The sequence below is a fragment of the Pistacia vera genome, unplaced genomic scaffold (genome assembly GCF_008641045.1).
Source record: "Pistacia vera cultivar Batoury unplaced genomic scaffold, PisVer_v2 Contig860, whole genome shotgun sequence".
Lineage (NCBI taxonomy): Eukaryota > Viridiplantae > Streptophyta > Magnoliopsida > Sapindales > Anacardiaceae > Pistacia > Pistacia vera.
In genome coordinates this window covers 295,357-316,482 of record NW_022196735.1, presented here as the reverse complement: position 1 = coordinate 316,482, position 21,126 = coordinate 295,357, and the positions used below count along the sequence as shown (strand labels likewise).

At 33.8% G+C, this 21,126-nt stretch overlaps 1 protein-coding gene and 2 long non-coding RNA genes across 7 annotated transcripts; 2 read left to right on the top strand and 1 right to left on the bottom strand.

Moving 5' to 3' along the window:
- Nucleotides 1–101: 101 nt before the first annotated feature.
- Nucleotides 102–18,611, top strand: LOC116118858. The gene is made up of 3 exons (XR_004126228.1): nt 102–250; nt 17,230–17,362; nt 17,866–18,611. It is a non-coding gene; the product is annotated as an uncharacterized LOC116118858 (long non-coding RNA).
- Nucleotides 1,087–1,941, bottom strand: LOC116118859. The gene is made up of 5 exons (XR_004126229.1): nt 1,873–1,941; nt 1,631–1,687; nt 1,470–1,519; nt 1,274–1,386; nt 1,087–1,129 (listed from the first exon to the last, which is right to left on the bottom strand). It is a non-coding gene; the product is annotated as an uncharacterized LOC116118859 (long non-coding RNA).
- On the top strand, nt 7,680–18,683 carry LOC116118852. 5 transcript variants are annotated; one of them, XM_031404819.1, is made up of 4 exons: nt 7,680–7,847; nt 8,812–8,944; nt 9,466–9,626; nt 10,897–10,975. In XM_031404819.1, the coding sequence occupies exons 1-3, from the start codon at nt 7,757–7,759 to the stop codon at nt 9,575–9,577; spliced, it is 336 nt and encodes a 111-aa protein (XP_031260679.1). In that variant the 5' UTR covers nt 7,680–7,756; the 3' UTR covers nt 9,578–9,626; nt 10,897–10,975. The 5 variants fall into 5 exon arrangements, with proteins under 5 accessions (XP_031260679.1, XP_031260680.1, XP_031260677.1 ...); XM_031404820.1 differs by lacking the exon at nt 10,897–10,975 and adding an exon at nt 10,195–10,439 and having other exon boundaries at nt 9,466–9,606; XM_031404817.1 differs by lacking the exon at nt 10,897–10,975 and adding an exon at nt 10,195–10,439.
- Nucleotides 18,684–21,126: the final 2,443 nt, after the last annotated feature.

Below are 21,126 nucleotides of genomic sequence, written 5' to 3'. Positions count from 1 at the left end.
GAACTGCTATAATGAATCATCCAAGTCCAACAAATGTAAAGATCCTGATTTTTGTTGAATATTATGCTATAGGCTATGCGTTACTTATTCTATCACGTAAAAGCTTCTGGATTTGGTAGTATGTTGTGTGTATTAATGCATTGTTTTTGATGTATAAATCACTACAGTCACCTACTCTGAATGCTTAAACTAGTTGATGTTGAGCAGTCCAGAGTGCCGATATGGCACCGTGTTTCAATTATCCTCCAAGGTAACTGTTAATGTTAATATGCAGTTTAGTTTTTATTTTATTTTTACTACTGTTTAGTCAAGTTAATTGTTTAGTTAGTTTTATTAACTTGAGTTAAAACATGTGATATGGGAGAAACCACTTGTTGGCTTAGCTTTGGGCCTTAAGAAAATATATAAGGCTATGTGTTTTACTTTGTAAGTAGACTAAAAAAAAGAACAAGAACAAAGGGCTGTAGAAAAAAGTGCAGAAACGGAAAATCAAAAGACCAGCAAATAAAGCTAGAAGTCTAGAACTTCTCCACAAATCTTCTTCTTTTAATTTCTCAAATTGTTCCTCTGTGTTCGGTTTTTAGAGAACTTTTCAGATTGTTTTCTTCAGGTCTTGAGCTCCACTGCACTCTCTTTTCCTGGAAATTGTTTGTGTATTTGTGTTGTGAAGTTGATGAACAAATCAGCCAATAGTAACTCTGCATCTTGGTTCTACAGCCCTAATTACTCTTTGTGAAGATATTAAATTCTGGTGTGAATGAAGTGGATGGAATTTTCATTATATACATATGATATGTTTACTTTATGCTTAAAGTTCTGTTTTGTTCATTGTGGGCGCAGGTTGTATTTGCATCTGTATGGGNTCAATGTCAACATGTGAAACATAGGAAGCTATGACAGGGAAGTATACCATACAGTTTAAATCATGAATAAAAATGAAATAACACAGCAGAGAGAAGAAAAAAAACAAGAAACATGCCAATAAAAGAGTTTAAGTTAAAAAACAACCACAAAAAGAAAATAAAAAAAGAGAAAAGAAAAATGCAGTAAACAACTAAAAGTGAGCAGAATGTTCAAGAATTCTACCAGAAGGAGATTAGCAGCACGAGAGACATCATGTGGATAATAGCTTGAAGTTTGTCAAGGTGTTCAACAACATAACTTTAGAATATCATCAACAAAAAAACAACTCCAGCTCAATGCAATACTCATTTCCTTTTTTACCATGCACCCCGCCCCACCCTTCCCTGTGCACACTGAAAAATTAGGATACAGGTATATCTTGACAAATAGCTCTTCTGATGAATGGTAACCATAAAATCTCTTAGCTCGTACAAGGCTGCAACCATGAACATGCTGACGATTTGAACCAGCATTACCCTTTGGCTGCGAATTCAAAGCAACTATCTTCACAACCCATATATACAATAAGCCACACAAACTAATTACTAGGGAAGAGATATGCGTACCTTCAAGGCTTTCTCCAATCCAAGAGATATAGCATTCGTAAATGCATCACCTACAAAAATCAACAAAGAAAAAATTGAGTTTCAAGCATCATCTTTCCAACTGAAATTTGAATTCAAAAGCACAACACAAAGTAAAGCCCAAATCCAAGTCCATGTTTTACCTTCTTGGTCTGATTGAAGAGGTATATCAGCACAGGGGCATATAAATAGGGTAAAGCCTACAAAAAGAAAAAAAAATTCAATAAAATTATTCATCGAAACTATAAAACGCAAACATAGTGCAAATCTGTCGCACTCATGAAGTTTGAAAATGCCACAATTGAGAACAAAATGAAATTTCAAAGTAAATGCTAAGCGTAGTAACTAACAACATCAATTTACATAAAAAGATCAATAAAATTACTCTATGAACATGCAAGCAAGTCTTCTGGCCGGCTGGTGTTGATCCATAAATCCTTATAACAGGCACTTCGTCCACCTTCCCGCCTTCATAATTCAAAAAAATATTAACAGTATTAAATTTAAAGCTAGACAATTCTAATCCTTAAGTAAATAAAATTTNCCCCAACCAAACACACCTTGATAAATAACCAACTTTCATAACTAACTGAATTACTACAATAAGAACAGTAACTCCAAATAACTACCAGTTTCAACCTTTGTACCACTTGTACTAATTGCAAAGTCACGAATTAGACTCTCAATGTTGCAACGTGAAAAATTAATCATCACCTTATCTTTACATAGATACTAACTACCTATTTACAAATCTCAATTTGCTCCAGATCATTCTCGATTAGATTACCTCCTGCCTCAAGTCCTTCAATTTCTTCTGATCTTGGACATTTTAGGTTTGAAGAATTGAATGCTTTTGTTTGGGGTTGAGGTTTTTAATGAAATTGATTCAATGAGTGAAGGGTGTTTTATATCGAGAATTGAGAGGAAGTTGGCCTGGGCTAATGGAAACCGCAGCGAAGGCTTGACAAAAAGAGGTTGAACGACTTACACCTACCCAAGGTTTGGCGAAACGATGATTGGTATCCAAAAGGTTTGAAAATGACAAACAGGTACCTTCTGTCATGTGTTGTTAGTGATTTCCGTTTGCTAATGGTGAAAAGACTAGAATGCCCTTTGAGAAATATGAGTGTATTTTTTAATTATTTTTAGACCCCTTAAGTTTATTAATTTCAAAAATACCCCCAAAAAAGTTTAAAAATTAACAAAAATACCCCCACCCGCCCATACTTGCCAGATTCTGGCAGTCACCGCCTGTGGTAGAGGAAATTTGTCACAATGATATACACCACCACCAGGAATGGCCGGTAATTCAGTGATCTAACCGGAAAGCGACGGCCAAATCTTGGCCATCGTTGACAGACAACGACGGCCAAAGATGGAGTTTTGCGGCCGTCGACTACCAGATCTGGCCTTAGATCTGGCATTTTTTGACCAGATTTCTGGCGGTGGTGGCCGAAATCTGACACTGCAGGTGGTGGTGATGTTTTTGTCATTTTATAAAATTTTTATATATTTGGGTGTTTAGTTAAATTAGCAAACTTAGGGGATTTTTTAAAAAATTTTAAATTTATAAAAAACTAAAATATCAAACTTTCAAGGGCATTCTAGTCTTTTCACCATTAGCAAACGGAAATCACTAACAGCACATGACGAAAGATACTTATTTGTTGTTTTTAAACTTTTTGAGTACCAATTATCGTTTGGTCAAACCTTAAGTAGGTGTAAGTCATTTTCTGACAAAAAGACGAAAAAGTACTTATGCAGACAGAGTCGATATGCCCTTCCTTGATGACTAAATGGTAGATATGCCCTTGATGACTTGGCGATTATGAGAACAAAGTTGATGGTTCTTGTGTAAATATGACAGAAGTTTATGGATAAGAGAGTACTTGTATCTGTCGACTGCCGTCGTCGAAAAGAATGGCGTCAAGATGAAAGAATGACTTGCATGACTTGTATATACATAAAAGAGTAATGTTACATTTACACCATTTTCATTACATTATGATGTGACACTTGTCACAACCATACAAATTTTTAATTATTTTAAAATTTTAATATTATAATAGAATTTGTGTGGTTGTGACATATGCCACATCATAATGTAATGAAAATTGTACAAAAGAGTGGTGTAAATGTAGCATTATTTATACATAAAATGTGTTATTTTATCAACTCTATTAGTGCTTTATATAGGATAGTGGTGGAGACGGGAGAGGGGTCCTTCCCTGATTCTCCTTCTCATAATCATACATGTCCATGTCTGCATTTTTTTTTTTTTTTTTTTAAATCCCAGGATATAAAATATTATCAAATTATGGGAAGCATTTTACTTTAATTGGACCATGCAAATCCGATGGAATGGTAACAATTTTGATTATCTTCTTGGTAAGATTTGTGAAAGAGAATCATTGTCCAATGAGGTAAATTTTAAACTAGTAATAAAGTCAATAAGTTTGAAATCAAATAATAATAATAATATGAATAAATTAGATTAAAAAAAGAAGTTGTTGGTTTAAAAAATATATATATATATTCAAAGGAAGCCAGAAAAATAGTATAATATTGGGATTTGGGCGGAGTGGGGTAGTGGGTTAATAAGATCACAAACAGTGACCATTTAGAAAAATATAATATGTGCTCGAAAAGTACAGGTAGCCCTGAAAACGGGTGGTTGTTTCGTCCGTTAGTGCCGTGAAACAAAGTTCTATAAATTCCCCTTCACTCATTGAATCAATTTCATAAAAAGCCTTAACCCTAAACAAAAGCATTCAATTCTTCAAACCAAAAACGTCCAAGATCAGTTCCATACTTGATTTCTTCCTCATCTCTATCTATCCAAATATCATCAGTAACAGAAAGCATGCAATTCTCCATTGATTTGAGGTTTCTTCCCTTACCGCTACTAAATATTTTAATCTTCTTTCTATTAAGGAAACCGCAAGCCGAAAACATTCTTCAATACCCATTTTTATTTATCCTCTCACTTCTTCTTGCTTTTCTCTTATTGCTAGTTTTCCTCTTCACACTCATCACACTTCGACTTAGTATGAACCATCCCATCTTCTTGCGTCCCGGAAAATTTTCTCTTCTTCTAGCTCTGTCAACCCTAGCGTCATTCATTTTACCACCTACTCATTTCTTAATAACCTATTTGCTTCTCATTATCATATCTCCATGTTATGTATTACTATGGAGTCTGATTAAACTTTTTTTCAACTACCTTCTTCACACTTTACGATCACTTCCTACCATCTTCATCAATTGGATCAATCAAAACCAAGAAAACTCAGAACCAGCTCTTGCTCCAGTTGAAGATATTGAAGGACTTGAAGTAAGAGGTAATGTAATGGAGCGTGGTCTGGAGCAAATTGAGATTATAGGTAGTTAGTGTCTTTGTAGAGACAAGGTGATAGTGGTTACTTTGTCATGCTGCTGTATTGAAAATCTAATTCTAGACTTTTCAATTAGCATACACGTGGTACAAAAGTTGAAACTACCTGTTCTTTTGAGTTGTTGTTGTTGTTTTAGTAATTAATTAGCTATGATAGTTAGCTACTTGTTAGTTAATTTGATTTTGTACTGACCACCACTTGTATTTTGTGTTTTTTTTACTATATTAATATATATAATAAAGAAATTGTTTTTTCCGATTGGATCAAATTTACGGTTACTGGAATCTATGTTTGCCGTTGGATTTTGATATATTAGATCTTGGTTAAAAACAATAAAAATTATATTCACCGTTGGATTGCTCATATTCAAACTAAAAGAAAATCTAGAAAAATAAATAAATAAATAATAAAATATACTTTTTCGTGAAGACGAAAAGTCGCACGCTCTTTCCCAATCCCAAACCAGAAAGCCAGTAAAACTCAGTGGAAGAACGAATAGCCACAATCTGTTTCGGCTTGCTCTCTCTCTCTCTCTCTCTGACGGTGGTACCCGTTTACTCTTTCTGGTTTTATTTCAGTGGTGGTGTTTTTGCCTTTTCGATCTGGCTGTTCTGACTGGTTTCATTTGGCCGCGATTCCAAACTTGGGGTGTTAGTTCTCTTTTCTCTCTTTTCTTCTACAGTAGTTTTTTTTTTTGGTTCAAGATTTGGGTGATCGTAGTTGCGGAAATTGTGAACTAGATTGAAAAGATGCCCGGCAAAAGCAACCCTTGTTTGTTTTATAAAATATTCTCAAAGAGGTATGAATTTTCACTGTGCTTTGTGAGGGGAGAGTTTATGGACGATTCAAATTCTCCCTCTTAAGCTTTCCTCTGTAGTTACTTTCTTCTCTATTTATAGGCTTTCTAACTATAAGTATCTCTTTGATATATATTTGAGGGATTATGTTAATTTGATTCGAGTTTTGAGACTTAAAATATAGGTTTTTGTGTTGATTTGAAGCTCTTAATTTAGGTTCTCGCTCGTTATTTATATTTTGGGAAATTGGAAGATAAAGAAGCTAAAAGTGTACCAAACTATTTACAAACCATTAATCTCCGAGCTTTACACGAGTCATTAATTTTTGAAGCTTGTTTATTCAATATTTCTTTCTGGGGCTTGATTATTGCATTTTTAATATGCTCTTTTGCGCTAAATAATCTGTGGTTTTACCTTATAATTTTTTTTTTACGAAATCAGAAATTATAAAACAAAAAGCTTTTGTTTTGCCACCAAAACTCGGAAATTCAACATCAAATTTCTCTAGAAGTTCTCCGAGGATCAATATGTATGGTAATATACAATTCCACATAGGCATATGTGTTTATTCACCAGTTCCTGACTCTGTATTGATCTTTGTGGATTAGGAGAATTTATTTTGAGCTCCACTGTTCAGATTGTTTTCTTCAGGTCTTGAGCTACACTGCACTCTCTTATCCTGGAAATTGTTTGTGTATTTGTGTTGTGAAGTTGCTGAACAAATCAGCCAATAGTAACTCTGCATCTTGGTTCTACAGCCCGGATTACACTTTTTGAAGATATAAATTCTGGTGTGAATGAAGTGGATGGAATTTTCAGTATATACATATGATATGTTTACTTTATGCTTAAAATTCTGTTTTGTTCATTGTGGGCGCAGGTTGTATTTGCATCTGTACAGGCAATATATAGATAACATAATTTTTCTTTTGATGGTATATCAATTTCCTTGAATCAAGTCATTTCATCTTCATTTCAAATTGCAGCTACTTGAATTATTTATATTGATGGCAATTTTCTGGTTCTGAATGCAAACCCTTCTGTTTTGGTTACTCTGTAATAACCTTGCTGTAAGGGTTAGACAGAAATAATAATAACCTTTGATTGGATAATCAATAAGACTGTATAAACTTTTGGATGGGATTCTATGGAGTACTTTGTTTATATTATGATGTGCTATGGAATGGAATTATAATGATATGGTCATGCATTTGATATAATATGAAGATCCTTTTGGCTGTATAATATGCTTATTAATGGTAAATCAGTAAATCACAATGCAAAATTGTTGTAGACTGCAGACATATATTGTTATTGAAGTTGTATTGTTTGGATGAATGACATAAGTGTTGTGTCTAAATCCAAAAGAAATTCTACCCTGGACTATAATGTGGAAGCACGGTTCCATTTTAAGCTTTAAAAGAGATTATGCGTTTGACTGTAATGCCAGAAACGAGGATCCCATCTTACCATCGTATTGCATGCAGCTATTTCATACAAAATATTCATGTTGTGTCATCTATCACAACTTGTTCCAAGCTGCCGTCGTTGTGGTAGAGGTTAATTTTAGGTGGTTTTGAGTCTGGTAGGTTTGGTTGATGATGGAGATCAAAATTGTGGTAGGAGAACTAGTAGTAGCAGAACGGAAGTTTAAAAATGATGAATTTTCACTTTGTTTTGTGAGGGGAGAGTTTATGGACGATTCAAATTCTCCCTCTTAAGCTTTCCTCTCTAGTCACTCTCTTCTTTATTTATAGGCTTTCTAACTGTAAGTATCTCTTTGATCTATATTTGAGGGATTATGTTAGTTTGATTCAAGTTTTGAGACTAAAATATAGGTTTTTGGTATTGATTTGAATCTCTTAATTTAGGTTCTCGTTCGTTATTTATATTTTGGGAAATTGGAAGATAAAGAAGCTAAAAGTGTACCAAACTATTTACAAACCATTAATCTCCGAGCTTTACTCGAGTCATAATTTTTGAAGCTTGTTTATTCAATAATTCTTTTTGGGGCTTGATTATTGCATTTTTAATAATCTGTGATTTTACCTTATGATTTGTTTTTACGAAATCAGAAATGATAAAACAAAAGGCTTTTGTTTTGCCACCAAAACTCAGAAATTCGACATCAAATTTCTCTAGAAGTTCTACGAGGATCAATATGCATGGTAATATACAATTCCACTTGGTCTTTGTGGATTAGGAGAGTTTACTTTGCTCGCCTCAATGTTATTTTATCATGGACCAAGGAAGAGTCACAACACCTATTATCGTGGGATTCTCGGTGTCTTGAAAATTCAAATCAAGGTTAACTGAAGAAGGCTTATAAAGGAACTGCTATAATGAGTCATCCTACAAATGTGAAGATCCTGATTTTTGTTGAATATTATACTATAGGCTATGCGTCACTTATTCTATCACGTAAAAGCTTCTGGATTTGGTAGTATCATGTGTGTATTAATGCATTGTTTTTTATGTATAAATCACTGCAGTCATCTACTCTGAATGCTTAAACTAGTTGATGTTGAGCAGTCTAGATTGACGATATGGTACTGTGTTTCAATTATGCCATGGTTTGGAATGAATATATGCTGTTGAGGTTGTTTTTCATTTTCCAGAAAGCTCTGAGATTGAACTTCGAATGCTTAAACACTTACTTTAAATGCACCTAATTAATCGAGTTTAGATTGTGTTATAGTTTTGAATGGATATGGCTTCTCATGATGGTTGGATCTTAATTTTTAGAATGCTTGAGATTGATCAATGTGTTAATACCAAAGGTCAGATTCATAAATTATATTCTTTACATCCTAAAAAATTTTATCTGCTCTTTTTCTAGGATATATTTTTCTAGAATTTAAGAACTTTTTTGTTTCTACAATATTATGCCCATATAGAACAATCATCTTTGTGTATAATAACATTGTCAGATTCCCTAGAAAATGCTCAGGTCGATCTAACAATTTTGGTAATTCCTTTGTGTTAAATATCAATCCTTAATACAAAATACTTGGTCAAGCATTGGCAAAAATTGAGTTCACACCCTTTTCTATGTCCAATTTAAATGTGATCAGTGCTGCATTGTCAACTGGAAATGAATGGATATTTAAGCACTCTGGTGAGTGGTTTCAGGTTTGAATGTTCTCTCCGTCAATAGGGGAATTCAAGTAATCAACTTGTGGATGTTGTTCAACATACAGAGCTTTTTACTGACTTCTACTCTGAGTGCCTGGCAGATAGACAGGGAAGAGAATATCTGCAACAAGTAACTCTCGTATCTTCCTGGATCTTATACCCTTCTCCTGAATGTTGACTTGAAAATTTTGTTTCACAAAAAGGGCATTTTACTGAGAATGTTTTTTTCAATAAATAATTTGTTTGGTGAGCGAAACTTATTGTGCATATCAAATTATAATATGTGGGTGGGCGTAGACATGGGATGAATGTCTATGCTGAATCTTGCATTGCTCCTCTATAACTCTTATTAGGTTTCTTTTTTTTAATTTTTAATTTTTTTTAATTATGAATCAGTTCTAGGAATAGACTCATACTTATGTGGTTCTTAGTGGTTATTAATTTATGATTAATGTGGTGAAGTTGCATGTAGAAAAAGAAAGGAAGAGCTAGGATCTTTCCTAATTCTTTTAAAATGTTTCACTCATTGGTATATACAAACCAAAAATAAAAATCTCAATGCTGTATGGTAAAACTCAATTAAACAATGTCTTTCAATTTTAGTTTTGTTTGTATGAATTTCTAATTGAGTTTACTTGTTGTTTTATGCAGGACCCTATTGGATCTCAGTCCTGAAGAAAAAGAAGCAACACTACTGGCTGAGAAACATGCATTGTATAACGAAGTCATTCCCCTCCAACCCAATGCCATTGTCTTCCCCTAAAAACAATCTGCTTCTCACCCCAAATCAAGGTGATTGTCCATCCCCCAAGGTAACTGTTAATGTTAATGTGCAGTTTAGTTTTTACTGCAGTTTAGTCAAGTTAATTGTTTAGTTAGTTTGATTGACTTGAGTTAAAACATGTGATGTGGGAGAAACCACTTGTTGGCTTAGCTTTGGGCCTTAAGAAAATATATAAGGCTGTGTTTTTTCCTTTGTTAAGTAGACGAAAGAAAAGAAAAAGAAAAAAGGGCTGTAGAAAAAAGAGCAGAAACGGAAAATCAAAAGACCAGCAAATTAAGCTAGAACTTCTCCACAAAACTTCTTTTAATTTCTCAAATTGTTCCTCTGTGTTCAGTTTTTAGACAACTGTTCAGATTGTTTTCTTCAGGTCTTGAGTTCCACTGCACTCTCTTTTCCTGGAAATTGTTTGTGTATTTGTGTTGCGAAGTTGCTGAACAAATCAGCCAATAGTAACTCTGCATCTTGGTTCTACAGCCCTAATTACTCTTTTTGAAGATATAAATTCTGGTGTGAATGAAGTGGATGGAATTTTCAGTGTATACATATGATATGTTTACTTTGTGCTTAAAATTCTGTTTTGTTCATTGTGGGCGCAGGTTGTATTTGCATCTGTACAGGCAATATATATAGATAATATAATTTTTCTTTTGATGGTACATCAATTTCCTTGAATCAAGTCATTTCATCTTCATTTCAAGTTGCAGCTACTTGAATTATTTATATTGATGGCAATTTTCTGTTTCTGAATGCAAACCCTTCTGTTTTGGTTACTCTGTAGTAACCTTGCTGTAAGGGTTAGACAGAAATAATAATAACCTTTGATTGGATAATCAATAAGACTATATAAATTTTGGGGATTGGGATTCTATGGAGTACTTTGTTTAGATTATGATGTGCTATGGAATGGAATTATAATGATATGGTCATGCATTTGATATAATATGAAGATCCTTTTGGCTGTATAATATGCTTATTAATGGTAAATCAATAATTCACAATGCAAAATTGTTGTAGACTGCAGACATATATTGTTATTAAAGTTGTATCGTTTGGATGCATGACATAAGCGTTGTGTCTAAATCTAAAAGAAATTCTACCCTGGACTATAGTGTGGAAGCACGGTTCCATTTTAAGCTTTAAAAGAGATTATGCGTTTGACTGTAATGGCAAAAACGAGGATCCCATCTTACCATCATATTGCATGCAGTTATTTCATACAAAATATTCATGTTGTGTCATCTATCACAACTTGTTCCAAGCTGCGCTCGTTGTGGTAGAGGTGGTTTTGAGTCTTGTAGGTTTTGGTTGATGATGGAGATCAAAATTGTGGTAGGAGAACTAGTAATAGCAGAACGGAAAGGATAAAAAAGTATGGCATCTTTAAAATTGGAATAGAAGAAGCTGCATAGAACCATCCCGAGACTTTTCACATTGGATTTCGATAACAGCAGAAAGAAGATGATAAAATTTCGCAGGGGTAGGAAAAGAAGATGATAGAACAATCGTTATTTAATTTATGAGATTGACTATTTGTGTTGTGCTTAATCTGAATGAGACGCTGATTGAATGAGGACTGCAAGCAACCTTCGCCTGCATAACACTATCAAAATCCCCATATTTACGTTAAATTTTATTTTAATTTGGATAGCAAAACCCGAAGGGTGAGTATAGATATTTTTTTCTTTTTTTTTAAACGATATATAATATATCAAAATCCATATTCACCCTTGGATTTTCTTTTAATTTGGACTAATAAAAATATTGGCAGAGTTGATTCTACGTAACAGGGTCACGGAACTGCTTTTTTTTTTTTTTCTCCTTTCTTTTAGTCTCTTTTTTTTTTAATTTTGTCTTTCTTGTCTTCACTAGGGCCCAATTAATCTAAATGTAAAACACTTTTAATTGGATCATAATTCCAATTATTAACTTAATTAATCAAAACTTTAATATTAATATATTATAATATATTAAAGCTTTTAATATATATAGAGTAATTTATATGTAATAAGTATAATTGTATTCGTATATTTATTTAATTATGTTATTCTAAAAATTTAACTTTTTCTATTTTAAATTTTTTTATATGTAAAATAATAGAAACCCTCCATTATTCACATTTCACAAATATTTCATTGTAGTCTAGGTTCCAAAACAGGTTTCAAACAGGTTCAAAAACAAGTTCTAAAACAGGTTCCAAAACAGGTTCCAAACATCAGTTCCAAACAGGGTACCCTTTTTTACAAGTTCCGGTTTCGGTTCCTCCATACACAAGAACCGAAGCCGGAACCGCACAGTATCGGTTCCAAAAAATTGGAACCTGAACCTACTCGTTCAGTACCGATTTCGGATAGATTCCGATTCTGGTTCCGATTATACCCGCTACCCGTGCTCACCCCTAAATTTTTGCTGGCTCAATGTTATTCTATCATGGGCCAAGGAAGAGTCACAACACCTAGCATTGTGGTATTCTCGGTGTCTTGAAAATTCAAATCAAGGTTAACTGAAGAAGGCTTATAAAGGAACTGCTATAATGAGTCATCCAACAAATGTGAAGATCCTGATTTTTGTTGAATATTATACTATAGAGTACAGCCTATGCTTCACTTATTCTATCATGTAAAAGCTTCTGGATTTGAATAAAGTGGAAGGCTTTACGAAGGCATACATGATGGGAACGTGGTTACTTTATCATGTTGCTATATTGAAAATCTAATTCTAAACTTTTCAATTAGTATAAATGAGGAACAAAGGTTGAAACTGCAACTTATTTTAAGTTGTCATTATTTGTCCATTAGTTCAATTTGTCCATTAGTTTATTTACTACTTTTCAACGCGGTTCTTTAGATTTTGGTCATGGTTTCTTGCTATAATTTATAACTATCCTAAATTACCATCATCCAATGAGTATGCACAAAATGATGTGAAAAGCATAAAGAAGTTGAAGTTGGATTATAATGAGAGTAGGCCCTAGTGAAAAATGCACGAAAACAATAAAAAATCAATCGTGCTTGCGGCAATGTACCGTGCTTGTGGCAAAGTTGAGATAAAATTGACAACCATGCTTGTAGCAAAGTACCGTGCTTGTGGCAAAGTTCAGGTAAAGTTGATTTTTTATTGATTTTCGTGTTTTTTTCACTAGGGCCTACTTACTCTCAATTCTTTTGGTTGTGGCAACTTCAACTTTAACTTAGTCTCAATTCGTTTGGTTGTGGCAACTTCAACTTCAACTTTAACTTAGTCTCAATTCGTTTGGTTGTGGCAACTTCAACTTCAACTTTAACTTACTCTCAATTCTTTTGGTTGTGGCAACTTCAACTTCAACTTCAACTTCAACTTCAACTTACTCTCAATTCTCATTATAAACTCCCTTTCCCTCACTGAATCAATTCATAAAAGGCCTCAACCCCAAACAAAAGCATTCAATTCTTCAAACCAAAAACGTCCAAGATCAGCTCCATACTTGATTTCTTCCTCATCTCTATCCAAATATCATCAACAATAGAAAGCATGCAATTCTCCATTGATTTGAGGTTTCTTCCCTTACCGCTACTAAATATTTTCATCTTCTTTCTATTAAGGAAACCTCAAGCTGAAAACATTCTTCAATACCCATTTCTATTTATCCTCTCACTAACTCTTGCTCTTCTCTTATTATTACTTTTCCTTTTCACACCCATCACACTTCCTCTTAGTATGAGCCGTCCCATCTTCTTGCGTCCTGGAAAATTTTCTCTTCTTCTAGCTCTGTCAACCTTAGCGTCATTCATTTTACCACCCTCTCATTTCTTAGTAGTCTATTTGTTTCTCATTATCATATCTCCATGTTACGCATTTCTATGGAGTTTGACTAAACTTTTCTTTAACTGCCTTCTTCACACTCTACAATCACTTCCTACCATCTTCATCAATTGGGTCAATCAAAACCAAGAAAACTCAGAACCAGTTCTTGCTCCAATTGAAGACATTGAAGGACTTGAAGTAAGAGATAACCTAATGGAACATGATCTGGAGCAAATTGAGATTATAGGTAGTTAGTGTCTCTTTAGAGATAAGGTGATAGTGGTTACGTTCTCATGCTGCTATATTGATAATTCTAATTCTATACATGTGGTACAAAAGTTGAAACTACTGGTTTTTTGAGTTGCTGTTGTTGTTTTAGTAATTAGTAAGTTATGATAGTTAGTTAATTTGATTTTGTACTTACCACCACTTGTATTTTATGTTTCTTTTACTATATTAATATGTATAATAAAGAAATTGTTTTACCGATAGGATCAGATTTACAGTTACTGGAAGCTATGTTTGCCGTTGGATTTTTATATATTAGATCTTGGTTAAAAACAATAAAAATTATATTCACCGTTGGATTGCTCGTATTCAAATTAAAAGAAGATCTAGAAAAAAAATAAAAATAAAAATGCACTATTTTAATAATATAATAAGAAAAAAAGTATAAATAAGATATACTTTTTCGTGTAGACGAAAGGTCGCACTCTCTTTCCCAATCCCAAACCAGAAAGCAAGTAAAACTTAGTAAAAGAACAAATACCCACAATCTGTTTCAGCTCTCTCTCTCTCTCTGTGATGGTGATACCCGTTTACTCTTTTTGGTTTTATTTTAGTGATAGTGTTGTTGCCTTTTCGATCTGGCTGCTCTGACTGGTTTCATTTGGCCGCGATTCCAAACTTGGAGTGTTAGTTCTCTTTTCTCCCTTTTTCTTCTACAGTAGTTTGTTTTTGTGTTCAAGATTTGGGTCATCGTAGTTGCGGAAATTGTGAATTAAAATGAAAAGATGCCTGGGAAAAACAATCCTTGTTTGTTTTATAAAATATTCTCAAAGAGGGATGAATTTTCACTGTGTTTTGTGAGGGGATAGTTTATGGACGATTCAAATTCTCCCTCTTAAGCTTTCTTCTCTATTTATAGGCTATCTAATTATAAGTATCTCTTTGATCTATAGAAATTACATCTTTTTATTTGAGGGATTATTTTAATTTGATTCGAGTTTTGAGACTAAAATATAGGTTTTTGTATTTATTTGATGCTCTTAATTTAGGTTCTCGTTCGTTATTCATATTTTGGGAAATTGGAAGATAAAGAAGCTATAAGTGTACCAAATTATTTACAAACCATTAATCTCCAAGCTTTACTCCAGTCATTAATTTTTTAAGCTTGTTTATTCAATAATTCTTTTTGGGGCTTGATTATTGCAGTTTTAATATGCTCTTTTGCGCTAAATAATCTGGGATTTTACCTTATAATTTGTTTATATGAAATCAGAAATGATAAGACAAAAGGCTTTTGCTTTGCCACCAAAACTCGGAAATTCAACATCAAATTTCTCTAGAAGTTCTCCGAGGATCAATATGCATGGTAATATACAATTCCAGTTGGGCATATGTGTTTATTCACCTGTTCCTGACTTTGTATTGGTCTTTGTGGATTAGGAGAATTTATTTTTGCTGGCCTCAATGTTATTCTATCATGGACCAAGGAAGAGTCACAACACCTAGTAGTGTGGGATTCTCGGTGACTTGAAATTCAAATCAAGATTAACTGGATAATGCTTACAAAGGAACTGCTATGATGAGTCATCCAACAAATGTGAAGATCCTGATAAGAAAGGTTCTTGCAGTCGTATGTTTTTGTTGAATATTATGCAATAGGCTATGCGTCACTTATTCTATCTGTAAAAACTTCTGGATTTGGTAGTATCATGGTGTTTCAGTTATGCCATGTTTTAGAATGAAGATATGCTGTTGAGTTTGTTTTTTCATTTCCAGAAAGCTCTGAGATTGAACTTCGAATGCTTAAACACTTGACTTTAAATGCACCTAATTAATCAAGTNAAGAGAAGGACATTCAAGTCAATACTAGCCTTTAGTCGTTCACTATCACTGGTATTCCTTTAGTCGTCGTCCACCGTCACTGGTATTCCTTCAGTCTTCGTCCTTCTCAGGTATTTTTTTTCTTAGTCGTCTTCGTAACCAGTTGCCAGTCGCTGCTTTCAACATTTTTTTTTGGCTCAATCGTCGTCGTAAAAAGTTGCCAATGGCTGCTTTTAACCGTAACTGCTTAAGCTTCAGTTAATACTAGCTTTTAGGCTTCAGTCGCCCACTGTCGCCGATGTTCCTTCAGTCGTCTTTCCTAGGTTTTTTTTTTTTTTTGGGTCAATCGTCGTCGTAACCAATCGTCAGACCGAGATTTCAATTTCTAAATGTTGATTTTTGCGATTCCATGTAAATTGATCATCCCGTCTTACGTGCATTCTAGTGATGTCGGTCGATGGGTGATGGTGGCGGTGGCCTAAGTGGCCTGGAATTTGTTATAAATACAAGGCCTTGTCCAAATATTTAAGTAATTAGGGGTAAAATGTAATGGCAAATTCATGTTAATGAATTTCAAAATAAGGTATCATTGTCTTAAAATTTTATTAATAAGGGATAAAATTATAAAAAAAATAAGATTATCAAGTAAAGAGAAGGACATTCAAGTCAATACAAGCCTTTAGTCGTCCAATGTCACTGGTATTCCTTCAGTCGTCAGTTATCTTTAATACAAAATATTCATGTTGTGTCAACTTTGTTCCAGGCTGCGCTCGTTGTGGTAGAGGTTAATTTGAGTGGTTTTGAGTCTTGTAGGTTTTGTGTTGATGATGAGATCAAAATTGTGGTAGGAGAAGTAGTAATAGCAGAACGGAAAGGATAAAAATTATGGCATCTTTAAAATTGGAATAGAAGAAGCTGCTAGAACCATCCCGAGACTTTTCACATTGGATTGGATAACAGCAAGAAAGAGATGATAGAATTTAGCAGGGGTAGGAAAAGAATCCTCAAATCAATTGAGAAGATGATAGAACCATCGTTATTTAATTTGCAAGTAATTTGTAACCATATATAATGCGAATATGAAGCTGGAAATTTAGCTCTAGATTGAAGCACGGTTGGAAAGGGCAAAGTCAACACGGTTCGTCAGCATCTTGTCATGGTTTCTTCTGCTATAATTCTTTTTTATTTCCGAATCATACTAACCGTTTGCCATGAAGTGTGGCTAATATAAATCTTTCCCTTTTATAATTGATATTTTTTAATTAATATTCCTAACATTGCGTGGTCGTTGTGCCTGTATGGATTGAAGTAAGACAAAGAATTTTCTTTTATATGTATCAAAATCTATACTGACCGTTGGATTTTCTTTTAATTGGATAGCTGCAATCCAGTCGTCAATTAAAAAGTAAAAACAGGCATAATCACAAGACACGAAGCTAAAAAAATAGTAAAAGAGATTGGGTTTCTGGCCAGTGACTAAACTAATTTCAGAGACAACTACAAAAAAAAACCTAGAAATCGCACCATGGAATTATAATGATATGGTCATGCATTTGATATAATATGAAGATCCTTTTGGCTGTATAATATGCTTATTAATGGTAAATCAATAAATCACAATGCAAAATTGATATAATATGAAGCTCCTTTTGTTTATATTATGATGTGCTATGTAAAAGGATTTTTGTAAAGTGGAGGCTAGTGGAGGCGAGTTATTTTCTATGACCGATTTAAATGTGATCAGTGCTGTGTTGTCAACTGGAAATGAATGGATAAATAAGCATTCTGGTGAGTGGTTTCAGGTTTGAATGTTCTCTCCATCAATAGGGGGATTCAAGTAATCAACTTGTGGATGTTGTTCAACATACAGAGCTTTTTATTAACTTCTACTCTGAGTGCCTAGCGGATAGACAGAGAAGAGAATATCTGCAACCAGTAACTCTCGGATCTTCCTGGATCTTATACCCTTCTCCTGAATGTTGACTTGAAAATTTTGTTTCACTGAAAATGTTTTCTTTAATAAATAATTTGTTTGGTGAGTGAAACTTATTGTGCATATCAAATTATAATAAGTGGGTGGGCATAGACGTGGGATGAGTGTCTGTGCTAAATCTTGCATTGCTCCTCCTCTATAACTCTTATTAGGGATTTTTTTATTTTATTTTATTATTATGAATCAGTTCTAGGAATAGACTCATACTTAAGTGGTTCTTAGCGGTTATTAATTTATGATCAATGTGGTGAAGTTGCATTTAGAAAAAGAAAGGAAGAGCTAGGATCTTTCCTAATCCTTTTAATATGTTTAACTCATTGGTATATACAAACCAAAAATAAAAATCTCAATGCTGTGTGGTAAAACTCAATTAAAACGATGTCTTCAAAATTTTGAGTTTTGTTTGTATCAATTTCTAATTGAGTTTATTTGTTGTTTTATGCAGGACCCTATTGGAGCTCAGTCCTGAAGAAAAAGAAGCAACACTACTGGCTGAGAAACATGCATTGTGTAACGAAGTCATTCCCCTCCAACCCAATGCCATTGTCTTCCCCTAAAAACAATCTGCTTCTCACCCCAAATCAAGGTGATTGTCTATCCCCCAAGGTAACTGTTAATGTTAATGTGCAGTTTAGTTTTTATTTTATTTTTACTGCAGTTTAGTCAAGTTAATTGTTTAGTTAGTTTGATTGACTTGAGTTAAAACATGTGATGTGGGAGAAACCACTTATTGGCTTAGCTTTGGGCCTTAAGAAAATATGTAAGGCTGTGTGTTTTCCTCTGTAAGTAGACGAAAACAAAGAAATAGAAAAAAGGGCTGTAGAAAAAAGTGCAGAAATGGAAAATCAAAAGACCAGCAAATAAAGCTAGAACTTCTTCACAAATCTTCTTCTTTTAATTTCTCAAATTGTTCCTCTGTGTTCAGTTTTTAGACGACTTTTCAGATTGTTTTCTTCAGGTCTTGAGCTCCACTCCTCTGTCTTTTCCTGGAAATTGTTTGTGTATTTGTGTTGTGAAGTTGTTGAACAAATCAGCCAATGTTAGCTCTGCATCTTGGTTCTACAGCCCTAATTACTCATTGAGAAGATATAAGTTCTGGTGTGAACGAAGTGGATGGAATTTTCAGTGTATACATATGTTTACTTTGTGCTTAAAATTCTGTTTTGTTCATTGTGAGCGCAGGTTGTATTTGCAGCTGTATAGGCAGTCTATAGATAAGATAATTTTTCTTTTGATGGTATATCAATTTCCTTGAAGCAACGCATTTCATCTTCATTTCAAGTTTCAGCTACTTGAATGATTTATATTGATGGCAATTTTCTGGTTCTGAATGCAAACTCTTGTATTTTGGTTACTCTATAGTAACCTTGATGTAAGGGTTAGTCATAAATGATAATAACCTTTGATTTGATAGTCAATAAGACTAAATTTTGGGATGGGATGGGATTGGGATTGGGATTGATATGATCGAGTTATATGGAGTACTTTCTTTATATTATGATGTGTTATGGAATGGAATTATAATGATATGGTCATGCATTCGATATATTATGAGGATCTTTTGGGTGTATAATTTGCTTATTAACGGTAAATCAGTAAATCACAATGCAAAATTGTTGTACAGTGCTGACAGATATTGTTATTGAAGTTGTATCGTTTGGATGCACGGCATAAGCATTGTGTCTAAAACTAGAAGAGATTCTACCCTGGACTATAATGCGGAAGCACGGTTCCGTTTTAAGCTTTAAAAGAGATTATGCGTTTGATTGTAATGCCAAAAGGAGGATCTCATCTTATCATCATATTGCATGCATTAGTCCGAAAAGGTGTTATGCATACAAACTAATGTGATGTTATTGTAAGACCGGTTCATTTATATTGGGCACATAGTGTGGCCGCAAGAGGATTCCAAATTAACCCCACCTCATTCTAAACATCAACTTCTCTCGTAGTGAAGAAGAGACTTTTAATATTGTTCTTATCAAGTCTGTACAACCCGCTTCTCACCAACTTTGTTACCTGATTCTTCCCATTTTGTTCCCTGTCCTTCCTACTTATATCTTTAATGAAGCCCAAAGGAGCAGACTTACTGAAGATCAAGCAAAAATCTATTGAATTTTCTTTCTATTGTTCAAACCGCATGGAGAAGATGATGGGAAATGGGCCCAAGATGTTGTTATGCAGATTCTCCAATATCCAGTACTGTTTATATTGTCAACAGTTCTTGTACTTCTGATACTGTTACTCTCTCTTTACACCCATCTTACTGCCTCTCAGTCTCAGCACGAGCTCTCTCGTTGTCACACACAATAGAGATTTCTCAATCCTTTTGTCTCTGTTATTCTGTTAATCCTAACCTCAACCATTTTGCAACCCTATTGTTTCTGGATGACCTATGTGTTTTTAATTACCATATCACCTTGGTTTGCAGAGCTATGGAGTCTATTTCAGCGTTTCTTGAACTAGTTTCATCACACTCTAAAAGTGTTCGGCCAGTCAGCTAATTTTTTGGTTCTAAAATTGACAGCCGGGTAAATCCCAACGTGACCACCCTATAATATATCAAAGAGTCTTAGTTAACTGTTGGCCTCACCCGATGGTAGTAGAGTTAGGTCAATTTCGTATTACAAAAATATGATATCTATGCACGTAAAAAGTAACCATATATTGGTTTTTATTCTAGTCTCTTGTGACTTCCCTAATACCATTGAATTGATTCTAACCTCTCTATTTAGTATTTATAAGCAGAATAGGACATTTTTTTTCTACTATGCTTCATATTTCAAATCCTAATAAGACTCTTCTAATTTAATGCAATCTCCTATTTTGACTTAAAAATAAAGTCTTAAGTCAATTCTTCTTTCTTAATACAACTCATAATAAAAGGAAAATCAATTATTCTCTATTATAAATTCCTAAACTGAAATTTTCCTAAAAATCTTCGTCAACTATTAAAAAAAAAAAAAAAAAAAAAAAAAGGGTCCACATTCCAACAGTTTTGGATGTTAAGAAAATAGTTGAGAGCATGACAAACGGTGGTACACAAGATTTTGAAGTGTTTCTTTGGAACAGAGAAGCTTCAGAACTCAGTAATTTTCGGCTAGTTATGACATCAAGTGTATTGATCAAAGGCCCTTATAAAGATGCTGCGCCATAATTGTCCAAGTGAATTCATCAGATACTGTTCTTGCTTTAAAAGAAAAACTATTTTCTGAAGACAGATATACCCATTGGTGAACAAAGAATTGTTTTTTAGGCAATATACCTCAAAAGCACCAGGACTCTTGCTTCTTACGGCGTTGAAAAGTTTACCACAATCTACTATAGTTTTAGGGCAAGGAGGGGGGTCCGAATATAAAGCAAGTTGTATAGCTGCATTAACATTTAATGTGAAAGACAAATTTGTGAATATAATTGTATACAACATTATGACATTTAATTTCTTTCAAAAGAATGTTCATGAAAATTTAAGTTAATCATAAATGCAGAAGCAAAAGCATTCAAATCAGAAGTGCTTCATTCTTAAACCTCTGCCTTTGAGCGCACCCTAAATTTTGATAGATTTGTGAACATGTTCAAACCTTCTATCTACACATTCCTTATTCAATAGAACTTACAAGACAGACTATATTATGTAACATGCTAGTTCCAATGTTTGTTATAATGAGCTAGATAACAAGATCAAACAAGAAAATTTATAACCAAT

What these genes read in the sequence shown, in the direction of transcription:
- LOC116118852 (XM_031404818.1), top strand. Translation starts at nt 7,757, where the DNA reads ATGATAAAACAAAAGGCTTTTGTTTTGCCACCAAAACTCAGAAATTCG. An exon ending in TACGAGGATCAATATGCATG is followed by an intron (nt 7,848 to 8,811) that starts GTAATATACAAT and finishes GAGTGGTTTCAG; the next exon opens with GTTTGAATGTTCTCTCCGTC. An exon ending in GAAGAGAATATCTGCAACAA is followed by an intron (nt 8,945 to 9,465) that starts GTAACTCTCGTA and finishes TGTTTTATGCAG; the next exon opens with GACCCTATTGGATCTCAGTC.